At 34.3% G+C, this 19,764-nt stretch overlaps 1 protein-coding gene across 3 annotated transcripts; it reads left to right on the forward strand.

The window, feature by feature from the left end:
• The first annotated feature begins 436 nt into the window (after nucleotides 1-436).
• LOC122711208 (histone acetyltransferase KAT6B-like) lies at nucleotides 437-19,389 on the forward strand. 3 transcript variants are annotated; one of them, XM_043929748.1, is made up of 7 exons: nucleotides 437-565; nucleotides 707-1,107; nucleotides 4,258-5,036; nucleotides 8,315-8,787; nucleotides 9,350-11,454; nucleotides 13,533-13,930; nucleotides 14,017-19,389. In XM_043929748.1, the coding sequence occupies exons 3-7, from the start codon at nucleotides 4,491-4,493 to the stop codon at nucleotides 19,111-19,113; spliced, it is 8,619 nt and encodes a 2,872-aa protein (XP_043785683.1). In that variant the 5' UTR covers nucleotides 437-565; nucleotides 707-1,107; nucleotides 4,258-4,490; the 3' UTR covers nucleotides 19,114-19,389. The 3 variants fall into 3 exon arrangements, with proteins under 3 accessions (XP_043785683.1, XP_043785686.1, XP_043785684.1); XM_043929751.1 differs by having other exon boundaries at nucleotides 439-565; nucleotides 9,350-9,438; XM_043929749.1 differs by lacking the exon at nucleotides 707-1,107 and having other exon boundaries at nucleotides 466-565.
• The last annotated feature ends 375 nt before the right edge of the window (nucleotides 19,390-19,764 follow it).

A 19,764-nucleotide genomic window follows, 5' to 3' on the forward strand; every position in this document is an offset into this window, starting at 1 on the left:
AAAAAATTATAAAGCAGATCAAAAAAGAATGGATGTGATATTTGAAAAAATTGTTTCTTTAGGAATTGTATAATATGTATTCTATTCATATAATTAAATGGACGAAATAATATATTTATTATGAAGAAGATAGAAATCTTATATTTTTTCCGAATTTTTTTCTATCGAAATTTTCTATCAAATTTTTCAAATTATAATTTTTAATATATTTTTAAATTCATTTTTTAAGTGAAAATTAATTATTATATTTTTTGAATTTATTTTATGTATAAATTGATAAAAATTATATTAAAAAAATATTTGAAAGAAAAATATTATTAAATGTCTCGATAATTTCATGAAAAGAGAAAAAAAAAGAGAAACAATAGTTTATATAAAATGATATTATAATAAAACGAAATGTTAATATTTATAGGTACATGGTTCAAAAGCAGAAAGATACGATCCTGAAAACTCGTTGACAAAGCTTCTGTACAGCGTCATATAACAGATGCGCGTGTGTGATGTGAAGAACTGATTGGGAATGGTCAAAGTGATCGCAAAGCAAATGACGGCCATAGTGAAGGTAAGAAGTATGATTAAAGAAATGACAAACTGCATATATAAATATTGGATATTTTTAATAATAATAGCAATTATTAATTTAATTTTTAACATACGCTTTTATTATACTATATACTCCCGCGCTTTAAATGTTTTATTCCAGATATCCCATAAGATACAATGTAGATATACAAAAATAATGCGCATGTGTGCGCGCGCGCCAGAAACGAACGAAAAGCGAGGCACGTGTGACCGGTAATGAGAGTGTACGAGTTAAAGTAAACGGTTTGATTGGTCGACGAAAACGTGTGTCCCTACGACTGTTTCGTGATTTCGCCGTAACTGTGAGCGCGGTGTGCGCAGTGCGCTCCCCACCGCGTGCGCGCAGTGTGTAACCCCCGCGACCGCCATCTTTGTCAAGTGGGTAACCTTTGTTGATTTGTGTGAAATGTGACGCCGTTGTTGCGAGATAATTAGTGATCGTGATTGAATATCCTGTGTACGAGTATCTAGTGATCTATGTGGATTTCACTGTGGATTTATACATGGAATTACTAGGATCAGGTAAAGCAATTAGTCTTTCGTTATACCTTGCAAGAGAACCACGCGAATTATCATCGGACGCATACGGGCTAACGGGTCGGGCCGCCAGTTCGTGAAAGAGTGAGAGGGAGAGAGAGTGAGTGTACAATAGAGTGCAAAAGAGAGAGGAAGATAATTTTCTATACGCAGTGTTTCTCCTTACTTGTTCTCGATAATTTTTTTTGTATTATGGTCGAACAAATGTATTATCGAATGAAATTAACTTGTCAGACATTCCTTCGTAAGAATAAACAGTATGATGTTGTAATTAAAAGATTATTCTTGCGCGCGAAAAATTGTGCGAAACAGCGGAGAGTTGACCGTGCCTACCCAAGATGGCTGCCCGTCGGGCTTCGAGAAATTTGTGTCCTTATTGTCTACTTGGACACGTAATTGAATCGTTTTATATTTTTCTTAATTGTTATTGTGCACAAAATATCTAAGCAAGAAGTATGGAAAATTTAGTGTTTTAATATAATTACGATTAATTGTTAGATGATAGACAGTAGCATTAGCTGTGACTTTATGGGCGACGGCCGTCGCGATTACGTTTACTAGTTATACAAAGTGTTTTTTTTACAAGAAACGTGATTTGTAACAATTTGTAAGAGTTATTTCTACTTGAAAAACATCAGACAAGATTTTCGATTTGCATGGAAGTACGTGTTTCAAGTTAAAATTATAAATTGGCTATGATTAAGATTAAAATGGCTACCGACGGTAACCAGTTGGTGATTATTAGCAAACATATTTTTCAGGTGAAATTATTTTTTCTTAACCTTTTTATATATTCGTAATAAAAAATTTTGAAATTAATTTTCTAATATGTAATTTTGAGTAAATGTTTGTTAATAATAATATATATATATAGATTTTTTAAAATATTAATTAAAAAAAACATATGTAAAAACGAAATATAACGAACGAGGATCGAGTAATCAGAACTAACAAATACCAAGTCAGCAGTAGTAGAAACCATTCAGTAACCGTCCGTTTTCTCAGTGGCAGCTGCTCTCTCTGTTGCCATCCTTTCTTTTACCTCTCCGTCGGATGAGAAAGGCCCCAGCAAACAGAGTCAGTCGGCCTGACTACTAGCTGTCCTTCTTTCTCATTATACTATATACTATATATTTCGTGTATCGTAAACGGACATGATAGATAAATTGGATAGAAAATATTTTCGTTCAATCAATATATTCGACTTTTTCTAAAAATGGAATGAATTAGAAAAAAATTATATTTATAAAGAAGTATTGAATATTGAAATGTCGTGGAAAAGATTTATAGATAATAGTTCATCGATTTTCAACAGAAAATTCTGACTGTATAGTGCATTCATTCGCTTGTCTCTTCTCTTTCTCCCACTCTTTTTCCCTTTGCTCGATCCTATGCGAGGTTTCCGTATATGTTCCCTGTTTTCCATAATTGTTGGAAGCATGCCGATAATTGATTGATTAATAAAATTGAAATCAAATCTAATATTTACAATTTAAGTGGAAGAAAGATATAGATAAATAATTTTTTATTTATCATATTATGATTTGCCTTTTATGCCATTTTCTTATATATATATATATATATATATATATATATATATATTCTACCTAACTCATACATATATAGTTATTTTCCAAAATTTTAAATCAATGATGCATATATGTTTTATACGAAGATTAATCATATTATAAAATATGTTTTTAAAATATGTCCAATTTCCATTCATAAATAAGGAATATTAAGTTCACTAGATTTATCAATCGATTCATTTATTATACGCTTAATCAATCATTGATTGTTAATGTACGAATAATAATTGCAATATGAGAATGCTTAATAATAGAATATTTGCTATATTTATCAGAGAAATTAAATATAACGTTGATAACTTTATAGATTAATCAATATAAACAATGTTGCATTATTGCTTATTCTAAATAAATTGTTTCACTTTTTAAGTAATATAATTGTTTTTTTGTTTCTTTATCCATCAATCGTATACTAAATTCATTTAGAATTATTATGAATTATTAATATATGATCATAGTATAGAGACAGATAATATATCTTTTTTCCATATATATATATATATATATATATATAAGTATTTATTAGAACGCGAATAAATGGAAATTTGATAATTGATTTTGAACAGAGAATCAATACTACAAAAAGAAAAACTGAAAAATTACTCGTTATATAATTCCTTGCCGATTTATTTTAAAAATCCATATTATTATGAAATTTATATATACATATACAATCAATGTTTATACAATTTATGTAGTAAATCACATATTAACAGGTTATTTTATGTCATGCAATGTCGATATATATGTAATGATTTAAAATGTCTTTTTATTCTCTTCTTATTTTATAATATTTTAGAAATCTTATAATTTTATAAATCCCAATTTATAAATCTTCTCATTTTCTCATTTTTCTATCTTTTTTCTCCTATATTGTTATTTATGAATCGTTACAATTTCTCATATATTCTTCTTTTCTTTACATCTTTTTTCTTTGCTCTCTCTCTCTCTCTCTCTCTCTCTCTCTCTCTCTCTCTCTCTCTCTGTCTGTGTGTGTGTGTGTGTGTGTGTGTGTGTGTGTGTGTGTGTGTGCGCGTGTGCGTGTGCGTGTGCGTGTGCGTGCGTGCGTGCGTGCGTGGATATCGGGTTTGCTTAAGCGAGGAGAAAGTTTGCCGTTTAGAAGAAAATCGGTCAATCGATTGATAATAATTTAAAAAATGGAATAGTTTAAATGGTTTCATGATAAGTGATACACATAATAGATTCAATATCGAATCCAGGATGTTTATGGATAAATTAAAGAGAGAATCTTAGTTAAATCTAATTAATTGGAAAATAAGTTTTCTATATATAATATTTTTCATTCAAAAAATTTTCAATTTCCAGTCGAATTTTGTTCAAATAATTGTTCATAATTTATATATTGGAGCCAATAATATTATCGCATATAGCAATCGAACATGGCAGTTTACGACTAATAAAATATGGATATGTAACTATTCTGATGCATATCTATATTATATGTAAATTAGTGAAGAGAGAGGAGGATGGGGAAAAAGAACAGGAAGAAAGATATTAATTCGTCATGTGTATTTACTGATTTTAGGATCAGCATAAGAAATATAATGTGACCTTGGAATGGAGATGTAAAGCAACTCGTACGAAATCCTGCATGCTAAAGGCGCAGAATGTGAGTGTCATAAGCTCTGCTCGTAAAAATTAACTCGTAGACAGTCGAGCATTGTTCATCGGGTGTGTATAACCTGGCCTGGTACGTGATTGTCGTCGCCGGTGTCGCCGCCGCCGCTTTCGTCGGCAGACGGCCGACGGAGACGAGAAATGGACGAACCCGAGTCCGCTGACACGTGGTCGGCCTGGTTCCTGGACGCGATCCGAAAAATACGCAGCCAGAAACAGAGGCCGAGTGTCGAGCGGATATGTCACGCGATTCGACAACACCATAATTATCACGAGGAGGAAATCGCTGAACACCTGGAAGTTGCTGTAAAACGTGGCGATGTGCTCAAGATCTTTAATAAAGGACAATCCTCGTACAAAGATCCTGGTGGATTGCAGTCGAAACCGCTCAAGGTTGGCAAGGCCTCCGATCTTAGTAAAGTACTGGGTAAGGCTGTTAGAGAATTGGGAGAAAGGGAGGGATCAACCCTGAAGAACATCGAAAAATATATCAGACAAAGTCATACAGTTGAGGAAGAAGCGGAAGGTGATTTGAGAACAGCGCTTAGACTATCTGCTAAAAGAGCAGTCGATCGAGGACTTGTGATTCAGGATGGTAGACTTTTTCGGCAACCGGATAGGCCACCTTATCTTAAGAAACATGGAGAAAACGCTCATATTGTGCCACCGGAGCCCCCTGTACATAAGGTGAGTTTGACTTTTTTCATTATTTGTTAATTATACGTTATGTTCAGTATCTTTGATTTTTTTTTTTTTTTTTTTTTAATTTGTTAATCAGATTTTATACATATATATTTCGTTAAAAATTTGACAATTCGTTTTCTTTTAATAAAATGATAATTATCGAATTGTTATTAACTGATAATGATTTGACATTCGTTTTTTTCGTATATACGCGTATATGCATATATATGCGCGCACGCGCGTATCTGTAGGATTAAAATTTACGCGTTGGAGATTCATCGCATGTGACGAAGCAAATTATAAATATAAGATATTTGCTTCTTTTTTCCTCTGCTTGTTTTATAGTTGAAATTATTTTTACGCTACATCTTATCAAGTAACAATATGCGTCAACGCATGTATTAAGAAAATAAAGAATCTAGAATATTATCTTTTTGGATTATTAATGTAGATAAAATAAGAAAAAAAAATATTAAAAAAAGAATTTTAAATATATATTTTTGTTTTTAAACAAATTATGAAAAAAAGAGATATAACTGTTGTAAAAATATTAATATATCATTATATATCATTATATATCACTCACTTAAAACATCGATACAATCGTACGTATATACGCAATATACATAAGTACTATAGAGCTATTGATTCGCATCAGATTCATAATTGAATTTGTTTAACTTGCGCATCTTTCTATACATTATCGTTATCTTTCAATACAAACATATCATTAATCGATTATTAAGTTCAATAAGAAGCGTTCACAGATGATTCAATTTTTTCATCGATCGTTTCACAGATAGATTAGCGTGTTAAACATTCGCAATATTTGCTTCTTTGCATTGGACAATATGCAATATACAATACAATATAATACATATACCCATATGCGAATTGGCAGCCACAATAACGGAATAAACGTTGTGCCACGGTATAAACAAGATATATTACAACATCATATATACGCCGTTTTAATTTACAAGGTAAAATAATTAAAATGTTGCGTTTAATTTGTTCGATTATTGTAAGTAGGATATAAATATATGTTTCATCACCCAAGTATTTATGTAATTGTTGCTTTAGTTTAATATCAATTCTCGAATTTGTTAATAATTCGTCATCCATATGCTCGATAGATCGTATTAACGTATTCCAAAGTTATGATTGTTATATTTAAAATTATTTTCGAAATGAAGTTGAATATTGACCGTTTTTTGTTGCAATACCTTTTTTGTAAATACAAATAAGATTTATTTCGTTATTCTATCTGTCGTTAATTAAATATACAATAAAAATTTAAGTCGACCAAAATATAGTTTGAGAAAGAATATATAAATGTAATTAATATAACATGTTTTCAAGATATTTATTAGACAAGCATATTCATAATCAATTGATAAAAATTAATACAGAAGAAAGATATACGATTATCATGAGAAAGAATAATGGTAAATTACGAAGAATATTATTGCATATAATTCATAAGATATTTACAGGAATCGAAAGAGGAAAATACATATTGCGTTATCGTTGCGATCCTATGTTCATAGTTAGGGAATCGTCACGGCATGTGCCCACGCCTCAAGATGGTTAGTCGCGGTTTCACGTTTGAGGGGAATTTGAATAGAGGAGCAAGACTCAGGACGATACGCTATCGCGGTCAACTTCCGGCGACTCGTTTGTATATCGCTTCTCTTATTGATCCTCCATGCACGTCTGTCTGTCTCTTTTCCTCTCATCTCACCCCTTTCCCTCTCTTCCATCGCATTCATTTCTCCTCTCTGTTCTCCTGCCGACCGCGTTTTATGCGTGTCAAGCCGCAGAGAGCACGGAAAGTCCGACGTTATCCAACGATCACGCCGGCGCGATCCTGCCAATCTCCCCTTTCCTCTGCTTGCTCACTGCCCCCACTCTTCTCTCATTCCTGTCCTTCCTTCTTGAATTCTCAACTTGTTCTCGATTTCGTTGCTCCGCGTCACTTAATATCTATTTGCATTTATATTATAATATATCTGACAAGTTACAATTTTTCAATTACAACTTTTTTTTTTCATTTTAATTTTTTTTCTCTAATTTTAAATTTTTTTGTAATTTTTTCTTATTTTTTCTCAAACGACAAATAATAAAATTAAATCATCGAACGATAACGTGTAATTAATTTTTATTAATTATATTATATTAGTTTAGCATTTATTATTATTATTTATATTATATTAGTTTCGCATTTGAAACGAACGCATTAACAGAAATCGTCACGATAAATATATACATTTAATCTATTAAATTTTTTTTTTAATTTTTTCCCAATGTAATAGATATATATACATAGGATAAAAAAGAATACATACATAAATGAATGCATAAATGAATATGCATATACTCGAGACGATAGATTTGAATATTGTTCTTCAATGTATTTACATATGTATAATATTAGTACTTGTTTCTTAAATCGATGATGTTATATTAAAATAAATTAAATTTGAATTCGCGTTCAAAGTTTAAAATTTACTTTTAAAGACAAAATGTAATCAAGATATTAGGGAAAATATTTTTTGTGCACACGAATATTGTTATCATATATTTTTTTCGGCGTTAAAAAATTGTTGATTCATCTATGAAGAAATATTAAAAAAAATCAAAGAAAAGGATAGGATTAGAGATAGATCGATCAGTCGTAAGTGTTAGTTGTAAGTAGTCGCTCGTCGAGCAACAGGTCGTTGTTTCGAGATAGGGATCATGATCATAGCTATCATTATTATTTATATTTCTTGCATGTTAAAATTGTTGATTTGTGATTTGTGAATATTACGATTGATCGGAATTAAATAAAAATATGGATTAATTGAAATAAATCGTAAAAAATAAAAATCATCGTTGTCCAGTCACTTGTCATACTTCTTTTCAACATTTCTCTACTTTGTTTATAATGGTATTCTTAGATTATTAAAATCATATCTTTAAAAAAGGATAAAAAGAAGAGTAAGAAAATATTTTTCGCAAAATTCGAAAACTATGAGGAAAAAACATCGAGAAGAATGTAATTTATTTTAATCATCTGATTTCATTCCATCGTTGTATAATAAGAAACACGAAAAAATATCTTGTTCGAAACTCGTGCAGATTATATACGTATAATATGGGAGATACAATATGGGATATATATATATATGCAATTATATTATTTTTATAATTATATAATTTTATATATTATGGATAAATATACCATATTATTATTAAATCGGATATATATCAAAATATATTATTCAATTCTGTTGCAGTTACCAGCTCCATTACCGATATGCAAAGAATGTCTTGGCGCGACGATAGCCGGAAATAATAATAATACAAAACGCAATGTTTCCGAAAAACTGAGCAGATGTAGTGTATGCGGTGCAGCTTTACATAATTCTTGCGCACCACCTGAACTTTCGAACCTTGTTGAAAGGGGTATAACGTGGTCTTGCGATGATTGCTCTCCAACGTGTGCCGGTTGCCAGTTAGAACGAGAATCACAGAATTATCTAGTGAAATGTTCCGGTTGCGTCAAATGTTATCATCCTACTTGTCTAGATCCAGCAATTGATAAAAAGAATAAAATACCCTGGAAATGTCGACACTGTCAAACACCGCATACACCGGTATCAAAAGATGATAATAAAAAGAATAAAACACAACAGGACACGGCAAGTTCGCTCGAAGAGACACCGACCAATGCAAGGAAGAGACTTAGCAAATTACGCGAGAATAGAAAGTAAGCAGAAATTTTTTAATGAATATTAATCGATCGATTAAATGTTATAATTAGTAATAATAATAATAATAATAATAATAATAATAATAATAATAATAATTATTATTATTATTATTATTATTATTATTATTATTATTATTATTATTATTATTATTAGAAACATAATATTGTAAGAAATCTTATGCAATATATATATATATATATATATATATAGATACATATATATGTATATATGTATTTTTATTTATTATATGACGTAGTACGTGATATTAAAACAATTTTAAAAAAATGAATCATGTTCGCTTTAATATATTCAGAAATATTTCTTCTTGACCGAAGAAATGAAAATGATGGAATTGAATTAAAACACGATTTTCGTATAACTTTTTTTTTTTACCAAATATCGATTAATCGAGTTAAATCTGATTATTGATTAAAATCAATTGAATCTATTCTAAAATCTACTCGCGATAAAAAGGCTAAATCTTTAGGCCGGAGCGAAGGAAAAAAAGAATTATCGATCGAAGGTCGATATAATTGAAACGGATAACACCTGTTTCAGATCCACGATATCGAGAAAGAGCCTGGCGATTTCAACTCCGGTGAAGAAAGCTGGCGCAGGAGTGGGACAGGTGGACAGCAGCTCGGACGGTAATGCGGGTGTTGTCTCCCCTCGTCAACCACCTTTGATTTCCTCTCCCTTACCACAACCCCCCACCCCACTCGCAGGCCAGGGTAGGCTACTTGAAGAAAAAAACGATCGGATTTCCAAAGAGAAGCAAAAATTTTTTAGACTGAGTGCGTTTAACGCGGAGCACAATAAATTGAAGCGGGTGGGGGGCAGTGAAAAATTAAAATGTTCTCAGAACGTTAGTCCTAGGTTAACTCGGGGAAACGCGAACCAAAAACAGCCCATATCCAGTAAAAAGGTACTGCTAATGTCTAGCAGTAGCAGCAGCAGCGACGCGACCGATACTGATTCTTCCGACGACACCAGTGATTCGACCGACGATGACGATGAAGAAGAGGAGGGAGCAGTCAGGGATGGGGTCAGGGAGGGGGGAGAAGAGGAAGAGGAGGTGGACGGTAATAACTCTAGCGCATCCAACGATTCGTCCACCTCGGAAGAAGACAATGACGACGACAACGATGACAACGACGACGACGATGACGATGAAGACGACGACGATGACGACGACGATGACGACGATGTCAATAACGACAATCGGAAAGAATGTTCTGTCGTTATTGGAGGTGGTAACGATGGCGGTGACAGTACTATTATCAATGCCTCTCCTAAACCGAGAGGTCCGTTTTCATGTGATTTAAACGAAGATAAACCTTGGGGTTTTGCCGCGGCCGCAGCTAAACTCAACATGGAATCGCCATTTTTTAGTAATATTACCAATACTTTTGGTGCACCGTTACCTAAACTCGATGTAACCAGTACATCGACATTCGGATTACATATACAACCGGTTATCAATTCGTTTGATGGAAAGAAAAAACAGAAAAGCAATAGGAATGGTAATGCTATATCGGAGAGTTTTAATAATGTGGACATAAACAAAATTAAACCTGGCACTGGTCAATTAAAAGGCCTATTCGATGGATTAAGTCACTTTTTTTCAGTACCTACTAACAGTAGAGTAAGATCCAGTGCTTTGACGCCTAATTATGCGCCTGATAGAAGAAAGCGGCCTAATTCGGATGATAGTGATAACAAGACCAATAAAGTTTTAAAAGGAGCGCAAATTAATAAGAATGATAATCTATCGTCTGATTTAGGCAAATTAAAAGAGAAAAAGAAGACAGAGATAAGGAACGATATAACGAGAATTCCTCGGCCTGGAATATTTACACCTTCTGATGAAACATTGTTTAGTTCTCTTAATGAAAAAATGCCAAAAATGACGCCGTCGAATTTAGTTAAAACCGCGGTTAATAGTAAGAGACACGAACACGAGAGAAGAAAGCTAATGAAAGATGATACGCCATTAGTAAAGTGTGCAACTGCGACAGATGCATCTTTACCGTCATTCCCATCACCGTTATTATCATCGTCATCGTCCTCGTCCTCGTCGTCCTCGTCGTCGTCGTCATCGTCGTCGTCATCGTCGTCGTCATCGTCGTCATCGTCGACATTTCCGTTACCATTACCGTTACCATTACCGTTATCGTTATCGTCACCCTTACCATTATCATTACCGTTACCGTTACCATCATCATTATCATCATCATCGTCGTCGTCATCGTCGTCGTCATCGTCGTCATCTTCGTCGTCGTCATCGTCGTCATCGTCGTCGCCATCATCATCGTCGTCGTCGTCGCCATCATCATCGTCGTCATCGTCATTATCATCATCATCACCGCCATCAGCATTACCGTTATCGTCGCTTTCGTCATCGTCATCGTCAATATCATCGTCATCATCATCATTGCCATCGATGTCAGCTCTTAGGCCCGATCAATCTTCGCGAAAGAAAAATATTCTTGTGGAAGTGAATCAAACACGCCACCCTGTGCCCGCTGTTTCGAGGTCCGGCCTGAGTTCTGATTCCGTGAAATCAAATCCCAGCCTAAAGTCCAATCCACGAGCCTGTACTAGCGCCACCACCACCAACACCACCACGACACCCCGCGCGACACCCTGCTCCACCAGGAAGGGTAAGAATCTACCCCACCCGTTCACGAATCCTAACCTCGATGATGCACCCAAGTCGCAAAGAAGAATTCCCTCTAATCTAATCCTCGCTCACCACCACGTGGATGTGTTGGCGGTGTGGTGTGGTATGATGTGTGTGTAAATGTACGTCTGTCGCAACTTATTTCAAGAAAACGTGATTGTTCTCTACTAACTGGGCCAAATTATTCCCATCGTTTAATTCGATATGTAATGTATTAAATAACAGTAACGATTAAATTAAACCATATGCGGATCAAGAACAATCAGGTTCCTTGATAGGACGTGTTGTTTATCGCTTATTTTATGATGTAAAACATGGAAATTTGTTTCATATAAAAATATAAATAATATTCTATTATATGGAAATTTGTGCCATATGTAACGCGTACGAATGCGTTCTTTTTATTTTGATTCATTTTCACATTATTTGCTATTCTATATATAATATTTCCATTCGTTTTACATTATGAAAACTCTTATATGATTATTGCATGTTCTAACTAATAACGCTGTTGTTTGGCTCTATATGTACTCTTTTTTTTTTTTCTTCTATATATTCATATAGTTATAAAATATATAATAATTAATGCACGTAGAATGCAAATACACTCAACTATTATTGGGTCGTACACATGATAATTTCGCTGTCGCACAATTTTTTTGTTTTACTTTTCATATCTAATTTAAACAATCTTTTACAGTTGTACAGCCAATGATATCTGTACAAAAAAATTTTAATCAGATATCTAAAATACCTATAATATCATTTTTTATCTATTATTGTTTTTTCATTATAATTATCGGATAATCATTGATTATTACACTAAGAAATTTTGAAATTAACCATTATTCGTAAACAGTTGAAGTATATGACACTTCAATCGAAATCGTACAAATTTCTCTCATCTCTTGATATCTTGATTTTACGAACAAAAGAAAAGAAAAAGAGAGAAAGAGAGAAAGAGAGAAAGAAAAAGGAAACAGAATTAAGAGATGCGTAACAAATTTATATAAACTTATATAAATCAGTTAACAGGACGAAGAAATATGGAATATCCTTTTACTCGATCACCTAATATTAATAATATCGAATTGTTGCTGCTGAAATTCAACATGCTCTTCTTATTAATATAATTGTTATAATAAATATCTTCTACCATAAAGTTCCAGCAAAAAGCATTTTATAAAGAAAGAAAGATATAAGAACGAAAGAAATTGCAAATACAAGGAGAGAAATAAAAAAAAAAAAAAAAAAAAAAAAAAANNAAAAAAAAAAAAAAAAAAAAAAAAAAAAAAGAAAAAGAGAGAAACGAAAAGAAATAAAAGAAAAAAAAGGAAAAAAAGTTTTTTTTACCATTGAAGAGCCAACTTGATACTCTGCCAACACATCCCACAAAACCACACCTACCCTATAGCTTTGCTTTAGATACTACTCACCACGATATTAACAATAATAAGCTAATCGATTGTTATCGCACACGGTTTTATTATTGAAAATTATTTGCACAAATTAATATTTACGCTTTGCGACGATGATTCCGTTTCTTTAGTGGATATATTTTTCTTTTTTTTTTTTTTTTTTTTTTTTTTTTTTTTTTTTTTTTTTTTTTTTTTTTTTTTTTTTTCTCTCTCTCTTCTTTCTTGTCCTTCCCTCCTCCCTCCCTCCTTTTCCATCCTATTTCTGACGAGTTGAATGGAGTATATTTTGTATTTTAATACGAAACACTTTCATATCGGTAAATTATCGTAATATTTTGTAAATTTTATGTTTGCCCATTTTATTTATTCCGAAGTATTCTATTGTTGGTATCGTATCGAAATTATTACATATTTTTTTTGTCTTGATAACAAGAAAATTTGTCTGCATTGCAAGTTATTCTGCGAATTTAATGTTTTTTTTTTTTTTTGTGGTAAACAAGTATGAGAAATTGGAAAAATTAACATGGACTAATTAATCTATTGAGAAAAATAATTATTTTCTTTATTCTGTTCAATTAGAAGAATAACGAAACGAATGACGAGCATAAAAAAAAAACTAATTTGTTACATTTGTTTACAGAGGAACCAATTCTACCTCAATCTCTACCGCCGGGTGTCACACAAAAGGATGTTGATCTGTTTAAAGAAGCCCGGGATAGAGCAGCTCGATTAACTACTGTGAACGATACCGAGGAAACTGTGACAGTGAATCCAGGAAACAATACGAGCAATACGGGAAATACTGGGAATGGCATTAGGAATCCCGCGGCCATAGTTTTTGGTCGATATGAAGTAGAGACATGGTATTCCAGTCCATTTCCTCAAGAATACGCAAGATTACCTAAATTATTCTTCTGTGAATTCTGTTTAAAATATACAAAAAGTCGGGCCGTACTTGACAGGCATATGGATAAATGTCAATGGAGGCATCCACCGGCTACTGAAATCTACAGATGTGACGGATTATCTGTTTTTGAGGTATAATTTGCAAACGATATCATTTTCTGTTTATCGCGCAGACGAAATTACGAATCAAATAAAAATTCGTTGTTGTTATATTTCAGATCGATGGAAATGTGAACAAGATATATTGTCAAAATTTGTGTCTATTAGCGAAATTATTCTTGGATCATAAGACGCTGTACTACGATGTAGAACCATTTTTATTTTACGCAGTAACAAAAAACGATAAATATGGTTGTCATTTAGTTGGTTATTTCAGCAAAGAGAAACATTGTCCCGCGCAAAGATACAACGTGTCATGTATCATGACTTTACCGCAATATCAAAGACAAGGATTCGGAAGGTTCTTGATTGAATTCAGTTATCTACTGTCTAAAGTGGAAGGAATCCCTGGGACGCCGGAGAAACCACTTTCCGATCTTGGCCGAGTATCGTATCATTCATTTTGGAAAAGCGTGGTACTTGAATATCTCGATGCTCATAGAGATTCAACGGATATTAAATTAGGAGATATAACAAAGGAAACTGGTGTGTCAGCTCACGATATCGCAACTGCTATGCAATTGCTGGGATTTGTTAGATCGGTCCATTTACCGGGAGAGGGAAATTCTAAAGTAGCTGTGGTAGTCGATTGGAATAAAGTGGATGCTCATATGGCGAAAGTACGAAAGAGTTCCCGTATCAAATTAGATCCTGATTGTCTTAGATGGATACCATTGCTCACGCAAATTCCTAATCCATATCAAAGTCCGGAAGAAAGCGGTGATACCAGTTCCGAATCTTCTCCCGTCGTGGAACCGAAACACGTACCAACTATAGTTGAAAAAATTCAAAAGGTAAAGATTAAAAAGAAACCGAGGAGTAGAAGATTAGGACAGAGAAGATCTTCGCCGTTGAAACAGAAAACGGGCCAGAAATCTTCCACGCAAAGAGATTCTTTTACCAAAGATGCGAAAGAACCAAAAGAAATAAAAGCAACAAAAGAAGCGAAGGAAGCAAAGGAATCGAACGAAACGAAAGAAGCAAATAAAGATACGGAAAAAAGGAATCGAAATGTTGTTGTCGCCACTGCATCGGTAGAAAATATTAAAGAACAGATGGTAGTAGAAGCAAAAAATGTTGCATCAACATCATCGAGAAATTCTCGAGCAATGGCTGTTTCAAAGAATACAAATCTGATAAATTCGACAAAAGCAACATCCTTATCAGCAACAGGATCAACAACGACAACGACAACGACAACAATTACGACAACCACCACCACGACCACTACCACCACCACCACTACAGTAGTAACGATGACTACAGCAACGACAACGATGTCGAGACGGAGAATCAGAACACCGAAGATATCTCGTTATGACGGAGAATCGGTAATAACATCGACAACGTCTATGCGAAAACGAAAACATTCCGAGAAACCAGAGATCGAAGAAAAAGAAGAAAAGTCTGAAGGCAGCTGTAGAAAAAGAACACGGGAATCTTTGCGAGAGAAAGAGAGAGATAAGGAACGAGAAAAGGAAAAAGAGAAAACGAAAGAACGGGATAAGCCAAAGGATAAAGATAGTTATTCAAAAGATAAAGAAAAGAACGATATAACTGAGATGGAAAAATTTTCTTCAAAAGCGATGGAACCGATAATGTCATCAGTAGTACAAAAACCGACGAAAAAGCAGTGCAAAGTCGATGATATTTTATTAAAAGTGACCAGTCGGCAAACTAAATGCTTACAAACGAAACAAGCGAAAGAAAAGAAACAAAACAGTTCGGAACAGAATCAGTGTAATGGAAAAGACGACACAAAAGATATTTTGAAAACTTTGCCAGTATCGAGACGGGGAAGGGCAAAAGTGGAGAAAGAAGCGTTAAAGATGCCGCAATTGAAACCGCAAACCCTTATAAAAGATCGATCCGAAAATCCTGTGATACTTCCACCATTGTTATCTCCATCATCATGTTCTGAAGAGAAGAACGATTCTATTTTAACGAGCAAGAGACAACAATCGTCTCCCGCCTTGAAACAATTATCGATAGTCTCTACGGAAAAAGAAATTGATAATACAACGGAAAAATTAGTTAATAGCAATAATAGTACACTGGAAAATGTCGATGGTGGTAATACTGATGTCTCAAAGAACGCTTCAGCCATTCTTCCGGAAACAGAAGTAACAATATCTGCTAGTCCAGGAGAATACGAAGGAGGAGACGAAGATGAAGGCGAAGAAGAAGTACCTGCACTTAAATCGAAATCCGTAACTCGCATGAAAAATGATTCAAACGAACGAACTGAAAATACAAAAGATAATGAACAAGAAAAGAAACTCGAGAATGTTGATATCATTCTCTCTTTACAAAAACCGAAATCGGAATCAGAATTATGTGTCATAGAAGAAGAGATACAGAGGGAAGGTGAGGGTGAAAACGGTGCGAATAAAGATGATGATGAGGGTGAAGGTGGAGCTGAAGGTGAAGATGAAGGCGAAAATGAGAATGAGAATGAAAATGAAAATGAAAATGAAAATGAAAATGAAAATGAGAATCAGAATGAAAATGAAAATGAAAATGAAAATGAAAACGAAAATGAAAATGAAAATGAAAATGAAAATGAAAATGAAAATGAAAACGAAAACGAAAATGAAGAAAACGAAAACGCAAACGAAAATGAAAATGAAAACGAAAACGAAAATGAAAAAGAAAACGAAAACGAAAACGAAAATGAAAACGAAAACGAAAATGAAAATGAAAATGAAAATGAAAATGAAAATGAAAACGGAAACGGAAACGGAAACGGAAACGGAAACGGAAACGGAAACGGAAACAGAAACGGAAACGAAAGCGAAAACGAACGTGAAGGAGCACAGGCAAAGAAAGGGAAAGAAAAACAAAATGAAGTTACGAAAGGAGAATTTGATAAAAATTTAGAGAAATCTGAAAAAGCAATGTGTAATTCAGAAACATCTAAATTGGTACCTGACCTCTCTTCGCCTAAAGAAGAAGAAATTGAAAAATTTAAAACTGTTGGTCAAGATGTAAATAGTTATAGACAAGTTGATGGAATTTCCGAAAGATTAATGTTAAAAAATTCGAAAGAAGAGTTGACGAGACCAAAGATAGAAACATGTTGTGCAACATCTATGGATAATAGAAAAGAATCATCTTCTGTGATTTCTAATATAGCATCACCCGAAACAGGACCACTTACTCCGCAAGAAAAAGTTTTGCCCGTTATCGAACAACAAGAAACTACTGTTCATCTTCAAACACACTCCGAAGAATTGAAACAAAATTCACCCGAAAGTGGTAAAACCACGCCACATTTGGATAATCCTGGTTCGGTAAAACGAACGCCTCCTTCGCAACCAGATTTACCATCTATGGGAGTTTACACACCTGATTCAACAACTAATTCAGTTCATTCGTTGCATTACGGTCATTGCGATTTAGACGTGAGTCAATTAGGACTAGAGTCTCCTACATCGATCGCAAGTGATCTTGCGTCGCAAAATAGCGTGGAAAGGCCACCTAGTGCATTACCCTCGATGCCAGCATCGGTTACGGTTCCAATTTCAGTACCTATGCAAATAACTCCGGTTACGTCCGCTGGTGTAAATATATCGCCGCAAGTACAATATACTGATTGTTCGATGCCTCAACATACTCCACCAACGCACGTTAATATCCATCCGATGCATCAGCCTCATACACCTCAACCTCTTCAGCAGCCGCGGACTCCGCAATCTCACACGCCTCAAAGTATACAAACGCAAAGTCCACAACCTATTCCGCAAAGTCATACACCGCAACCGTTACCTCAATCTCATACTCCGCAACCTCTTTCGCAATCTCATACACCGCAGAGTATACCGACCCAAAGTCCTCAACCGATGCGACAAAGTCATACACCGCAACCTTTGCCACCGTCTCACACACCGCAACCGATGCAATTATCTTTGACTCAACAAACGCAAAATCAAAGTATGGCGCATGGTCAAAATCAGCAACAATCTCAAGGACAACAACAATCTGCACATCAACAACAACAACAACAACAACAGCAATCGCAAACGCAATCTCATAGTAATAAAAGGGCTAGTGGTTCACAAACGACTCATAGATCTAGATCAACACAGCAAAGCCGATCCCATCGAACGACACCTCCTACGTCTCATGCTCAAGTTTCTTCGCAAGGTCACACCACTTCTCACACGAGTCATACAACCTCCCACACGAGCCATACGACGGTTGCACATACGACGCATGTACCTCCACAATATCAACAATCCTCGTCAATGAGTGTACCACCTGTTCCTCATCCGCATCCTCATTCTCACACGCATGCTGCTCATTCACACAATATGGCTGTTATTTCTCAAGGGAATTATATGGCTGTTGCTTCTCAAACTTTTCCAACGCAAAATACATATGTGATTCAACATCGAAGTAGCAGATCTGGTGCACCGACACCGTGTACTACAGCGACAAATTTTTATATTCAAACAAGCGCGATGCCACCGCATTCGCATACACCAGCACCTTCTCTCTCAGCTTCTGGAAATCATCAAACGACAAATTCGTGCAGTTTAGCAAAATTACAACAATTGACTAATGGATTAGAAATGATTCCTCCTACGCCTCCTCCAGCGATGAATTTAACGCCACCACCTCCTATACCGCATACTATGACACCACCGCAAACGTCGAGACAATTACCGACACCGCCTCAAGTACCTCTTGGTTATGCAAAAAATTATTATAATGTCAACACAGTACCACCTACTACTCCAGGACCACCCAGTAGATCAACCTCAAGATCATCAGCAAATGCAAATATGGCGTCTCTTGCACAACCATACCCAAGCGAGAGCTTATATCGTCAAACTCTCGATCCTGGAAGTACCTGTCCTCAAATGCAGAGCGCCGCTAGTAGAGTTAGTCCTAACGTGGCATTGAATACAAATCTAATGGCCCAATATGGTTATCGAGTAGCACAACCTGCTACCGGTTACATGAATCAAGCGGCTCAACTTGGTGGTTTCATGAATCAAGCCAGTCAATTGCCTGTTGGAGTCGTTAATGTACCTGCACCGTACCCTCAAGATCCGCATCAACAAAATCCAGCAGCAGTATATACAACGTATCACGGTTACATAAATGGAGGTCTCATGCAACCTCTGAATAGTTCGATGAGGCCACGTTAGCCCCAAACATCTAAGCGCACATTCTCTTACTTGCAATAACGACATTTCGATTAAAGAGAAGATTTTCACATATTGCGGTTCATCAATTTACAATGATTGTTTCATCTTGGCGATTAATGCTCTCTTCTATACGAACTCTGGTAAATGTTATCTACTAGAAAAATATTCTTTATTTTCTTGCATTTCGCTTCCATTTTTATTATTTGAAATGATTTTAATTCTAATAAGTAGATTTTTTTTATCTTTTCTCTTCGATTATTTAATTTTTTGAAATTATTTCATTTTATTATTATTCATCTTCTTCTTCTTCTTTTTTCTCTTCTTTTATATATTTAATCATTTTTAAATCTGTCGATATAAAAAGTTATAAATTCAGAATTTCAAATATCAAATAACAACAAATAACAATATAAACAAAGTAAACAGAAGCGTTTGCATAAATTAAAGAATTTGCGTTAAATGAATTTTTAATCGGTAAAAAAATAAAAATAATAATCTGCGCGTGTATAAGCGTGCAAATAGAAGAGGGCATATATGTACGAATTATAATCATAGTATCGAATAGTAAACTGCGAAACTTGGATTCGTAATTTGTGCATTTAAAACGATAAATTAATCTATTAAATGTGATCTGTCGATTATACACGCGTG

Source organism: Apis laboriosa, unplaced genomic scaffold, assembly GCF_014066325.1.
Source record: "Apis laboriosa isolate Shangri-la unplaced genomic scaffold, ASM1406632v1 scaffold16_cov148, whole genome shotgun sequence".
NCBI lineage: Eukaryota > Metazoa > Arthropoda > Insecta > Hymenoptera > Apidae > Apis > Apis laboriosa.

Coding starts and splice junctions, on each gene's coding strand:
- LOC122711208 (XM_043929748.1), top strand. CDS start 4,491: ATGGACGAACCCGAGTCCGCTGACACGTGGTCGGCCTGGTTCCTGGAC. Junction 5,037..8,314: donor CGGAGCCCCCTGTACATAAG/GTGAGTTTGACT, acceptor ATTCTGTTGCAG/TTACCAGCTCCATTACCGAT. Junction 8,788..9,349: donor AAATTACGCGAGAATAGAAA/GTAAGCAGAAAT, acceptor CACCTGTTTCAG/ATCCACGATATCGAGAAAGA.